General features: G+C 36.5%; 1 protein-coding gene across 1 annotated transcript; it reads right to left on the bottom strand.

Annotated features, from left to right (window-relative positions):
* Nucleotides 1-261: 261 nt before the first annotated feature.
* Nucleotides 262-11,130, bottom strand: LOC102578394 (WD repeat-containing protein 43). The gene is made up of 13 exons (XM_006363585.2): nucleotides 10,818-11,130; nucleotides 10,605-10,745; nucleotides 10,190-10,305; nucleotides 8,891-9,045; nucleotides 8,377-8,465; nucleotides 7,682-8,228; nucleotides 6,760-6,864; nucleotides 5,892-6,055; nucleotides 5,709-5,788; nucleotides 4,415-4,526; nucleotides 2,024-2,098; nucleotides 1,799-1,942; nucleotides 262-659 (listed from the first exon to the last, which is right to left on the bottom strand). The coding sequence occupies exons 1-12, from the start codon at nucleotides 10,905-10,907 to the stop codon at nucleotides 1,808-1,810; spliced, it is 1,809 nt and encodes a 602-aa protein (XP_006363647.1). The 5' UTR covers nucleotides 10,908-11,130; the 3' UTR covers nucleotides 262-659; nucleotides 1,799-1,807.
* Between the last annotated feature and the right edge of the window lie 2,682 nt (nucleotides 11,131-13,812).

Below are 13,812 nucleotides of genomic sequence, written 5' to 3'. Positions count from 1 at the left end.
GGCACAATACTTAATCGTGAAGAACCCTCAACTTATAAAGGGTAAAAAAAACCATGACCTACACCTATGTAGGGATTTAACTCAACTTCATTAACTCTAAGCCTCAACAAAAGATTACAAACTTATGTAACCTAAGGAACTATAAACTCTAATTCATAGGTGCCAACAACCAACTAAATTGTCGACCCTACTTCAAGATATCTCAAATTAACAAACATTCAAAAACACATATTATAGATTCTTCAAAAACCGAGCAAAATGTTACATGTCAAGATTCAGAAATTATACGGCACCAAGTTGGATTGTGAGAGAATTGTGTAATCAATCATTAAATTGAATATTGACTGAATAAAGAAGAATAAAGTCTACCATTTCTACGTAAATGGTAAAAGATAAATACAAGAAGGTCCCAGGAAGCTATTTGCCTCTAATTAACCATATGTATATTCTCAACAAGCAAAAATAAATAAGGGTAACTCTCAGCCAGTGAAAATGGAAAGCTGGTATTTCCTCAGCTGGAACATAGACTTCCCCAGCAACTGCCTGCCTACCTGTAGCGACTTCATTCAGAATTTCGTATTAAATCTCTTCTGTTAGCGCCACAAAGCTACTGAATCCCCAGGAGAATGATGGGAACACACAGTCCGCAACATAAAACCCTGCAAGATTTTCAGTATCTATGAGCACCTAGTATTTCAAGGTAACATATACAACTTGATGGTTCTAAGTGGTTCGCAATTGATGAATTGAAAACAGATTAAATGGGACGTTCCTCACGCACATACAAAAAGATCCGAAGTCCAATAGCTAGAGAAAATGTTTATTTTTGAATCTTTATTTTCTTCTTCCTCTATTTATTTATATGTTTGAACTTTGAATCTATAATTTCATATCATGTATATTGTTCCTTCGGCAGATGTTGCATATATTATGTTAATCAGAGATCTCGTATCTAGTCAGCAAATCTCAATAGTGGCAGCTTTTTCAATTTCAAATGTGAGGCCAATAAGGAACGCCAATTTCACTTGTGTAACTACAATCAAGAGTAAGCAGAAATATCAAACAGAATCTGCAGAAACAATTTTTTTTTTTGTCTGTGTGTGTGTGTGAGAGAGAGAGAGAGAAGGGGGAAAGAAATGGTCATATCATATTCTCATTCTATTGTTCCATGGACGACGATATATATTAATGACTTCAGTGAAGCCACAGCACAAACAAAACACTCAAAGCAAGCGACTTTGAACATTGAGTCTGATTGCACCACTGCCACTGTAAGATAACTCAAAAACAACAGTAAATCCATTTTGTGTGCAACTTTTTAGGGGATCAAACCACAACTCATTCCCAGTCTACCCTTACCTCTATATTACCTACTGTCCCCTTCCCCACACACACACACACATGCACAAAGAAACTCCCAGATCAAATAGCTTGCTGGGTCCCCATTTCACCAATTGTTTCATTCTCTTCCTAGCTTACAAGTTCAATGCAATGAATGCAGCGAGTTAAGCAAACTTTCAACAGCAAAACCAATGAAAGATTAAATAAATGGCACAAACCTAGGAAGAACCTCACACAACAGATTATCAACTTAATGCATACAATCAGGAAGGGGTCTGGGAAAGAGAGTACATAGGTTTTATCCCTATACCCATACCAAACTAGATAGAGCAACCTAAATTATATCTCCTTGCACTTGCCATTTAAGGCCCCAAGGCCCAGCTCCTACCAAAATTGACCATATAAATTCCCTTGTTAAAAGCACCTGCCAATCAACTTTCAGCTTTATGAAACTCACCGAAAAGCCCTAGTCATCCCCGTCACTGCTCGTTTGAGATTCATCTATGCCATACATAACTTCATCTACCTCATCATCCTCACTATCATTCATCTGCCCCTCGAGTGTTAATGTCGGACTTTTCTTATTATCAGCCTTCTCAATCTGATAAAAAAGTAAGAATAGATAAGGGTTCATGCAAAAAATGTAATGGACTAAGATTCATTTACTATTGAAGTAACCAACCTGTGCCATTACGAGTTGCAAACGGCCAGATAACTGCAATAATGAGTTGAGGGCTACCCCCTTTGACTTGGTAAGCTGAAAAAACAAAAAAGATTGAAGTGCTTAATAGCTTTCAACTTTTGCAGTTTCTAACAACAGAGCAATAGTGAGTTTTTTGTCATCATGAACAAATAAGAAAATCAACAACTAATGAGAAACAACAAATTATGGTGACAAATTCTTCAAAGCAGTAGGAAAACAGGGGTTCTATTGGAGATTCAATTCTTTGGAAACTGACACAAAATGTGACACCTATAAAGCATGATATCATGATGGTGGGATTTAGTACTCTATTCATTGCAGCTCCATAGAAATGAATATGCCTACCAACAGACATCAGGGCCAGTACTTCATCAAAGGAGTTGAAACAATTAAAGCATAATAGGAAATTGACTGACCCTCAAGATATGTTAAACTAACCAATTTTAATCAGATATTGACTTCAGTTATCAAACAATGAGAACCCAAACTAATGGATATTCAAACGGAACAGGTCCAAATGAAACGGAATGGATTAATTATATAGACAACCCCAACTAATCTCGGATTAAGATATCAAACAAATTATGCATACTGTAAAATGACTCCCATTTTCCTTTGATTTTTGGCCATTTTCTACTTTGTTAGGTGATCAAACTTGATTAAAGTCTCATGATTGCTAATCTTCTTGTAGTCTTCTACAAAGCAATTTCAGTTGCAAACTTTACAAGTCTAGAACAATAAAAATGTGTTTGTCCACCCAATGTGCCCCAGCTTAGCTACTCAAGGGACACTGCAATACACTTAAGATGACTCCACCAACCACCCCTGTGGAGTAAGGAGGGAGCTTTTTAATGTGACTGCAAATATGAGTCTTCCACTTAGGTTACAACATGTAGGTAAAATAATCGATTTACAAAGGCACTTTCTCCATTAATCAATACAGAAAATATGGTTCCTTGCAACAAATAGGCAGGTTCTCCGTACTAAAACAAACTGCAGTATCCAGAAAAAAATGGCACTCCATGAGGAAGTGTTACATCATACATGGAATCTTTGTTTACCTGGATATACTGATGGGTAATATGGGTGTGAGCAGTTCAATTTTTTTTTAAAAATGGGTGGTGTCCAGGCTGGCTTGTGAACTCACTATACCACAAGGTACCTGCTACTTCCCATCACCCGTAGAGGTATCAGGCAGTATCCACCCATGGAATAAAATCACTTGATAGGTGTTTGGACATGAATTGGTTGATATTTGAAGAAAAAAATAGAGATTTAAAATTAAGGGGGTGTTTGGATTGACTTTTTTCAAGTAGCTTGTAAGCTAAAAACTAAAAGCCACAAGTTGGTCACCCAACTTTTGGTTTTTAGCTTTCTGTCTTTTTTTTTGGGCCTAAAAGTAGGTGCTTACAACTTACAAGCACTTTTTGTTTTTTCCAAACACCTCTAAAAAATAAAAAAAAGATTTAAAAGCCAAAAGTTACTTAAAATAGGCCAATCCAAACACCCTCGAAGTTGAAAAGGATATTTGAAAGTTGAAATTTTGTTTGGACATGAAAGCATAGTTGAAGCCTTGTGTGGGAAAACTTGAAAAACTGCATAGAACTCCTAAAACCTAATTTTTGAGCTTCATGTTTCATATTTCAAGTTTGAAGTTGAAATAATGAGCCAGTTAGATATATGAACAAATAGTTATTTGAAATCACCTCCAAATATTATGTCAAGTTTTTGAAAGAAAATCTATGGAAAGATATTACTTCAAGTATTTGTCACTACTGGAATTTGAACTTGGTCGCTAGGGTTTGCAAAGAGAAGAAGAAAAAAGGCGGAAACGTACCTGCTGAGGTCACTAAGCAGCAGAGAAAGAAGAACTGAAGAAGAAAAAACCTATTGAAGGTTGTGAAGCTGGAGAAGAGAGTCGTGATTGCGAATAGGAGAGAAAAAAGGGAGAAGAGAGTCGGGTTTGTCCAAAGCTTCAAATAAACCCTAATATTGCTTTTTAATTATTAAATCAGACCTGTTTTTAGAAAATGAAAAAAAGGCAACACCTTTAGCGCCTCGCCTGCCACTCGCAACTCGCCATTGCCTCGACTTTTCGAGGTCGCCTCCCCTTGCCAGTAATAGGTGCAAAAGCGATCTCCTTTGAGAACAATGGCGACAAAGCACTCATTTCTAACAACACAGCCTCCTCCAGAACATACCTCACAATAACACTCATCACATTAACTTGGGAAACCAAAAAGAAGTAATTTATCAAAAAGATCAATCAGAAACAAGACTACAGAAAGCATGAAACCATCGACACTTGGCGACCCTAAAAGTAATCCCATAAATTTCACAGCAACAGTAGCATTGTAGAAGAATATCTACCTTGTTCATGGAATCTAGAAGAGGCGTCAGTGGTTCCTGCGATGTAACAAATTCATTGTGGTTCACCAATATACAGCATATCCATGGAAGAACATGTGTTCCCAAGCTTGATCTGCAAAAAAGAAAATACATGCAAAACCAAAAGAGAATCATCATATGCATAAATATTTAGCCATCAATAACTAAATGATGAACAATTCATTCTGCCAAATAAAGCAAGAACTAGCCCTTTTGAAGAGTTACAGGAGTGCAAAATTCTAATATGAATCTCCAAATTTATATCTTAAATTGTGGCAATCATTACTTCTGCAACATTGTGTTTCATGATGTCCATAAAGAAAAAATTAGCTATTTGTAGGAGTTTCAGGAGGATTAACTTTTCCAATATTAATTCCAAACTCTTAACCCAACCGAGAAAAAACCCGAGGCAGGTGCAAACTGTTCGAAACTCAGTGAAATTGGATCTACCCATCTACTCTTCTTCACTTAAACATCAGGATTTTGTCAGTGCCGGGTTGAAGCACGTGATGAGCACCTAACTACACATCACGTGCTGCACACTTATCACCAGATCAAAGCCCTGGGGCAATTTGTTGGTAGTATTTTCAAGTAGTTTAAAACTTCCAATTCTATCTCAAATTGAAATGATTTATGTCAAAGAACATTCAGTGGAATTAGCTTCAACAACAAGAATTGAAACAGGCAATTCTTTTAGGTACTTAATTCAAAAAAGAGTACCAACTTTTGAAGTACATGCAAGTGAGATGATTTTCTTTTCAACGTAGCTGCATCTCTTTTCGGGAGACATCTCCATGTTTTTTGTTCCATTCTCAAGTCCCTTTAACTTATGAAAACTTGTTTCTGTAGTAGACCAATTCGTTAACACACCACCAAGCCATTTTTCCCCATTCATTAGATAAAGAAGATCACCAAGATTTCGCGACCCACTGCCGAATTTATACCCATTCCAAGAGCTCAGATCAAATCAGTATTGATATACCGATTCAATCCGAGCTCTTATTGAGAATGCTCATTCAATGAATATTCTCAATATGCATGTAACTTGTTTTGAATTTCTCTTTATTTTACATAAGCCATTTCCTTAAGGTTATTTTAGATTTGTATCCACTGCAGTACTCTAACTCTCTTTAAAGTGTACTACATTACATGAAATGTAGTTCATGATTTCCCTTTTTTGGCTCCTTAAAGTGGAGGTATGCAGTGCATCTCCACTCTTAAAGGTACAATATGGAGTAAAAGGGTGCAATCTCCTTAAAGGGTTTGAAGATCCCACCTAGACTGCCATGCAGCCACCAAGGCTTTCAAAAAGTTGTAAGCATCATGTGGTTCCATGGATAAAACAGCTGCTTTCATCTGCGTTAAATGAATACAGTTAAAAACAAATTATTCCAGATATTTTAACATAAAAAGTGACCAAATCAGACCCAAAAGTATCCTCATTTCAAGAGATATGGACCTTCTTTTGTGGCACACTAGCATCAGCACTTATTCTTTTCAAAATCTTAGCATCAAGAATTGAGGGAGGCAAGAGATCATTGTCGCTGCTAATTATACCCAAGGATCTTAACTGGTCCTCCATGCAAATTGTGACCTCATCTTCTGCTTGTTTACCAATGACATCTGTAAATAGCAATAAAGAAAAAGCTTCCATGTTCAGAAGTAAGCACTTAGGTGACATCTTTATGTATTCTGGAGACAAAAGGATAAACACAGAAATTAATTGAGACAATGTTCTAACAGTCCATAGAATCAAGACGAGAGAACTATAGTTAGTGATGGAACACTTCCTGAGTTATTCTACCAAAATCTCATCTTAGGTCACATAACTTACTCTCCACTAGTAGTAAAGTACTGATGAAAAGAGAAGAAAATTCCCCTCACACATTTGAGTTGAACAATACAATATTCAGCACAAAATCACTATAGGCAGATCATGGATCACAAGTCTCAAAATGATGATTAACCCGAATAAAGCAGGGGTCTGGATGCAGTAGAGAATCTCAAAGAGTTCTGTTTACTTCAACCTACAATTCCAGCATGGAGTAAACAGTTTCATCAGCAGTTCTAGTCTATAAGGTTTTTCCTCTTAGGGAATTCAACCTACACTACCCCACAAGTGAGGGTATATTGTTGTTGTTTGGAATTCAACCTACAATCAGATATGGAATAACCAGTTGTGTCAGCAGCTCTAGTCTATAAGATTTTTCCCCTTAGGGAATGGCAATGAGACTTGAAATCAAGATACACAACCATCGCATGTTCCAAAAAGGTGTTAACATATTGCGCAGACGCAAAAAAAATGTGTGGGGCAATTTAGGTGATACCTTTGCTAACTGTGGGCTTAATTCCAGTCTCCACGCCAATATGATCAAGAATCATGGGCAAAGGAAGTAACGCACCCTCTGCATTTGCACGATCGAGAGCAGTAACTGTTGAATGCAAAAAAAAAATGTTAGGACACACCTGTAACAATTTCAAATTGAGCATCGCATTTAAATCTTTGTGATTCTTTACCATTAAACTGAAAGATAATATCACTTTTTCCTTCCTTCCTAAGGAAATAGATGGTAGAAAAGGTAAACATGTTGCAATTACCATTTATTAATGCAATTCCGTAACTCTGTCAAACATCACCTCATACTTATGCATATTAACTTGACCGCCAAATCAAACACATGGCTTAAAGATTACACAAAGGAGGAAAGATATTAAATGTACATAATGGCACAGGATGACTGTCATCTCAAGGCTTTGAACAATTTTCTTTCGGAAGTGATATGGCATAAGATTGTATTAGATGGGAGCTAAGAATACAAAAAGGGACTAGAAAAAAGAACACAGTGATGTATTGGACCTACTTTCCTCCTAGACATTTTCAACTAATAAAATTTAGACGGGCCATTCACAAGGACACATTGGGCTCCTCTACATATAGGGCAATAGATTAGGAGGTTCAAAGTCTCTAATCTGGAGAAAACGTTAAGAGAGGAAAGAACGGGTGGAAATTAGTCATGTGGAAAGAAATGAAAAATGCATTAAAATTTGGAAGGGAACAGCAAATTTGCAGATATAAGAGCAAAAAATTCCCGAAACATACACATTGCCATGCCAAATATGTCAATGGCATTTCCTATTTAACACGGTTTGATTATCAAATACAGGGTTCGATAATTACATGTTTTTTTTTACATAGCAATTAGAGAAGACAGGGGAGGCAAGTGCAAAAGAAGGAGGAGAGCATGTTACCCTGACTCTGGGTGTTGGACGCTTGTTTAGATTTGCGAGATTGACTGAAGGGTAGAAGGATCCCGTCCAGTGAACTTTTTAATCTGATATCCTCCCCAGGCTGCACCATAACTTTTTCAAATGATGGTTTTATAAGCAAGCCATATGCAACAAACATATGGCCAGAACCAGATGTGCCAATAGATTGCAATTTTGCTGAAAAAATACTATGCATGGTTTCTTTATGTTTCTTCATTATTTTCTCATCTAAAGATGCACATATCTTTGTGGGCTTCCTATTGTGCAATTCCTCAAAGCTCTTTCCATGCCAAAAGTAGCAAACACCAATTTCTGAAATGGCCAAAACACCCAAGCCTGCATCATTTTCAGCTCCAGATTTAATGTTGTAGCTATCCAAGAAGACAGCAGGGTGATCCATTGCCAGCGAGCAGCATGCTGATTTCTTTTTGCTACCATCTAACTTCCAAACTGCTACATGTCGGTCACCAACAGCAGAAGAAAGAACATGTCTCCCATCTTCAGAGAAAACCACACACCGGACAGCCCCCTAATACAAAAAGGAGAAAAGAAATAAGGTGACTCCCAAGGATTGTATTAGAAGTATTCTGCAGGCTGTATTAACTTCACTTAACCACGAAGAAAATACATCAAAAGGTAAGTATATGAAAAATAAAAGGAAAAATCATAATACTCACAGGGTGGCCTGTAAATTTCTGGAGCTTTTTGTCATCCAAGCAATTGAAAACCTTCAACTGAGAAGTTGCTGTTGCTAATATTTTCCCATCTGGCTAGACATAAGCCACAAGAGGAAACCAAATTAAGCATAGAAAGTTGGTTGCTACAAGAAAACAACAACAGGAATGCTAACACGAGATACTGGAGGAAGGAGGACAAAACTGGAGCAATACATGTATCCAGAAACACAATAGTGATCTAACAATGACACTAGAAGAATTTTGATAACTCTTGACTCAGGGAATCTTGCATCATTGTTGGGAGTACTCCATTTTGCATTATGAAAAGGAGAAGGATAAAAGATGCACTATCATATGATTAATCGCCTTTTGTGCATGCATAAAGATAAAAGATGTCTCCTTGTTTCATATGTCACTCGATGACCACTCTTTCAGTTACTACCAGATTGACTAAAACAAAAGATAATTGAACTGTAGCCATCAATGAAGACAATGAACATTTACAGATACAAACCTGATGAAATGGATAAAGATGATATTGCTTTAGTGGAAGCTTTAAACTTATGCAGTAAATTCCCGGACATGGAGTCAATTTTGCAAACTAGTCCATCAGCACCAGCCGTGTAAATGAATGAACCGTGTGAAGGGAATGAGATGGCGTTGACACCGCTGCTCATTGACATACAAAATTTCAATAAAAGCAAGGGAGATACGTCATATCATCATCTTACTATATGATAATGTCCCAAAAAATAATATAGAAAAATGCACCTTTGAACTGTGAGAATGATACATGTAAAAGGAACAGAGGCAAGCTCCAAGATGGAGACAGTACAAGTGGCATGATCTACAGGTCATTACTACTTCAGAGATCAACTTTATCACAGAGTTCTGCTTTACTTTTACAGCTTTAGGATACAAAAAACACTGAGCAACTAATGACAACCGGAAAAATAATAAGAGAAAAGCGTGGGGTAAATTATTTATTAATTTTTTTGTTGACAAGGGAATCTGCAGGCACAGGGTAAACCTTGCTCTTGTGCAATAGCTCGCAAACGACATAGGAGAGGTAAACTGCACTAGGCAAGCCCCGTGCAACGAACTTGATCCAGAAAATTGATCCCCAGTTGTCACACACAAGCAACGGTTTCGAACTTGAGACCCCCATTATGGGAGTCCCAAGCCAAACCATCTGAGCCACCTTAAAAATTATTTTCATTACAAATAGCACAACTGACAAAAGATCATCCAAAATCTCCCTTCTTCAAAGTTGGACATATGTGCTAGACATCAACTTCTGGGCCTCTATATTTTATTTTATTTTTGATGACAAGGGAAACCCGCAGCCGCTACCCTTTGGGTGCGCACAGGGCAAAACCCCTGCTCCTATGCAATAGCTCGCAGACCACATAGGAGAGGTAAACCGCACTAGGCAAACCTGGTGCGACGAGCTCGACCCAGAAGGCAAACCCCTTGCTTTCGCTGGCAAGGGGTTTCGAACTTGAGACCTCCAACATGGAAGTCCCAAGCTCAAACCACTGGGCCACCCCGAAGGGTTTCTGGGCCTCTATATTTACACTTGTCGAATTGCAATCTAAAACTATTTTACATTTTCTTCACAATACGTCCTACACCTCACATTGAAAGATTTATATTCCTATGCCCATTGTCCAACACATAAGGTTTATATTCCAATGTCCATTGTCCAACACATAGTATGAAGTAGAAACATAAAAGAAAGCTTTACAGTAAATAAACCATTCTTTCTGTAAGTCGAGATAATTCTAGTTATGAGTTTCGCAAAAGAACTTACCCAGGATGGCAATCACTAAATCTCCATTTCAGATGACCTGCAGATACATCTAGAGCCAAAACATCACCACTTCCTGTACCTAACACCAACAATGAAGTTCCAATCTTCCTTTTTTTCTGACCAACCAGTAAAAATAGCTCTAGTTAAAAAAAGAGTTATACTAAATAATTCCTTTTTTTTTTTTTTTGATAACCGAGAAATCCGTCTGTGACCCGCCTTTTGGACCAATCACAGCCTTCTAAACTCGGTGGATAATGGGCCCGCCCCTCTACCCTTCTCCACTTAAATACCGGGCTTTGCTTTGCATGGTGTGGGGCTTGAACCTGTGACCTAAGCCACAAATCCTCCACCTTTTGCCACTTGAGCTAGGCCTTGGGGGCAAATAATTCCTTTTTTTTCTCAAACAAAATTGTACCTTTCTGTCACATGATAACCACTTCATGCAAGTATAATCCATTGAAAGATGACCTCCTGGCTTATTAAACAAGCTTTCTGTCTCCATTGACACAATATCTGCAAACTCGGTCTGTACCTGACCCTTCACAGTATCCCATATCTGAAAGAAAAATTCCCAAATGATATACTTAATAAAATTCCAAGAAAATTCCAAATGATTAAAGGACTATACCTTGATACGGCCATCACCAGAGCTTATAGCAAAGAAGTCCAGCGAAGGACTAAAACAAGTCAAAATATCCCTTATATTAGCTGTGCCCATTGCTGAAAACGGAACTTCGAGTAAAAACTGGAGCTTCCGGCGACGTAGAAGGTAGAGCTGCTGAACGGACGGTGGAAAACTGGACCTTCCGGCGACGGAGAAGGTAGAGCTGCTGAACGGACTGTGGCGCTGAAAAGAGGGAAATAGCGAAGGGGCAGGGCGGCTTACAGAGAAGGCTAAACCTTCAAAATTTTGGGGTTTTGCTCAATTAGAAAATATTCAAGTTTGGTGAAAACCAAGAATTATAAGTAAAAAAAAGGATTTATATTTTAAATAATAATAAAAATATTTTGAAAATTTCAATTACACTATTTTTTTCATTTTTTTGGTTTCCCTACTCGGTGTCCAATACCCACATTAGGGCCCGACTATTTAATGTATTTATAGAGTAAATTATATATTTAAATATTTCTTTTTAATAATTAAGATATCAAAAATCAACTAAAATTTTGTTTATTAAATTATTATTTTATTTACAACTATTTAAGACTTTCAAATTAATTAAAAGTATATCTTAAGTAAATCATTTCCTTATTTAAACAACGAAAAATATTTAAAAATGTCCTTGAATTATGTGAAATTGAATAAAAATTATCTTAGTTAATAATTTAGATAAAAAATGTTTCTATAGTCAAAAAAAAATTTGTCCAAAATTGTCTCTCACTAATAATTTAATCTAGAATGTCCCTATTATTACTTAAGGACTAAAATTATTTGCACCCCCCATTTTGATTTACAAATCAAACTCCCCGTTAACTATGAGCAATAGTCATTCTTCCCCCTTTATTCCATGCGATGTCTATTTTTCCCTTGACATTTTCAAGTTTCCATCTATGTAATATCTATTTATATTATATATAATATATGTTTTTCTTTATCTAGTAGATATTTATAGATTTTTATTTAAGCTCATTAATATTATAAGCATAATAATTCTTTTATCAATTTATCACAAAATCTAATGTTAATTTGTCAACTAAGTGTAAGCGTCTAAAGTCTCAATCCTGAAATACAGCAAACAGGAAAGGAAAATAGCAAGCAAACAACAATATTTGTATTTGAATTTATGCGAAGGTTACAATCTTTATAAAATCTTTAAGAAAGATATGTAATCACTGATTCTTCTCTTCAATGATGTTCTTGATTTGATGGAATACTTGCGGCTCAACTTTTGGAGCGAAGACTTCTTTGTACTTGCGGAAGACTTGCAGATCACCACTGAAGAGCAAGGATTCTCTATGTATTTCTATGTGGTCTTCTTGTTTTCTTGCGGCTCAACTTTTGGAGCGAAGACTTCTTTGTACTTGCGGAAGACTTGCAGATCACCACTGAAGAGCAAGGATTCTCTATGTATTTCTATGTGGTCTTCTTGTTTTCTTGCGGCTCAACTTTTGGAGCGAAGACTTCTTTGTACTTGCGGAAGACTTGCAGATCACCACTGAAGAGCAAGGATTCTCTATGTATTTCTATGTGGTCTTCTTGTTTTCTTGCGGCTCAACTTTTGGAGCGAAGACTTCTTTGTACTTGCGGAAGACTTGCAGATCACCACTGAAGAGCAAGGATTCTCTATGTATTTCTATGTGTCTTCTTGTTTTTTTCCTTCTGATCTTATGAAGACCTCTTTATATAGGCTTGAGCTAGGGTTTTAGGGGTATTTTTGTCCAAGCAATTTTGGTTCTTGGGCTTGAAGAACATGAGTTGGGCTTGTCTTGTCAACTTAATGGACTGACCCTAAATGTGATTTGGACTTTATTTAAGTCATATATTATGACTTAAATATTAATCCGACTTTATTAACCAGTAATTTGAACTTGGTCAAATATATCATGAAATTATGGATTAATCCAAAATTTAATATGGATTTATCAATAAAATTTCATTGTCTACAAATGCTCCCTGCTTCGAGGCTTGTTGCGGTGTCCAACCTTTAAAAACAAGGCTTGAAGCATTCATGAATTTTTTTTTATTTTTTATGGAGTATTTCAAAACTTTTCATATTTGATTCCAATGGGAATTTTCCATAACTTGAATCCAATGGAATTTTCCATAACTTGATTCCTATAGAAATTTACCATAATTTGGTTCCTAGGAAAATTTACCATAATTTTGTTTTAAATATGGTTTTTCCATAATTTGTAGGAACACAGTTTATGTACTTTTGATTTCTATAAATACACATGCTCTTACAATGATTGATTGTCAACTTGAGACATACCAAACTCAATTTTCGTCACCTTTTTTTCAGCACAGCACGTATCCGATAGAAAGTCCATAACTTGTTGTAGAAATATCGAAATCATGATCCGTTTGATGTTCCAGAACCTAGACTCATAGAGCTACGACATATCCAAAATTCAAAATCAAAACCCTTCTGAATTGACGGAAATTGATTTTTGAAGTTTGTTATCAAATCTGTCTTCTTTTTTTTATTGCTCTATGCAGTCCCACCAAAAACGTCTCTATCTTGCTGTAGGAGATTCTGAATGACGAGCGACTTGTTTCTATGGAAAATAGACATCAAAGTCTACAACATATCCAAAAAATCAAGGTAAAACTCTTCAATGAATTGACGAGAATTAATTTTTTGAAGTTGGTCTTCAATTCTGTCATTATGTTTTGCAGATTGTGGAGTCTCACCAAAACGTTTGCATCTTGGTGTAGAAGAGCTCGAATGGAGAGATAGTTGATTCGATAGAAAATAGACTCTCAAGTCTACAACCTATCCAAAAATCAAATTCAAAGTTCTTATGAATTCACCAAAATTGATATTTTTAAAGTTAGCGATCCAATTGACTTTGGACAACATCCATGAGTTCACTTCTCTGCATCTTCGCCGAAGAGCCGCATATTGATTGAGAATTTTGTCATCATCTACATGGAGAAAGAACAAGAATCTCTTAAGTCA

Source organism: Solanum tuberosum, unplaced genomic scaffold (assembly GCF_000226075.1).
Source record: "Solanum tuberosum cultivar DM 1-3 516 R44 unplaced genomic scaffold, SolTub_3.0 scf00454, whole genome shotgun sequence".
NCBI classification, from domain to species: domain Eukaryota; kingdom Viridiplantae; phylum Streptophyta; class Magnoliopsida; order Solanales; family Solanaceae; genus Solanum; species Solanum tuberosum.
This window is presented reverse-complemented; position numbering and strand designations above follow the sequence as displayed.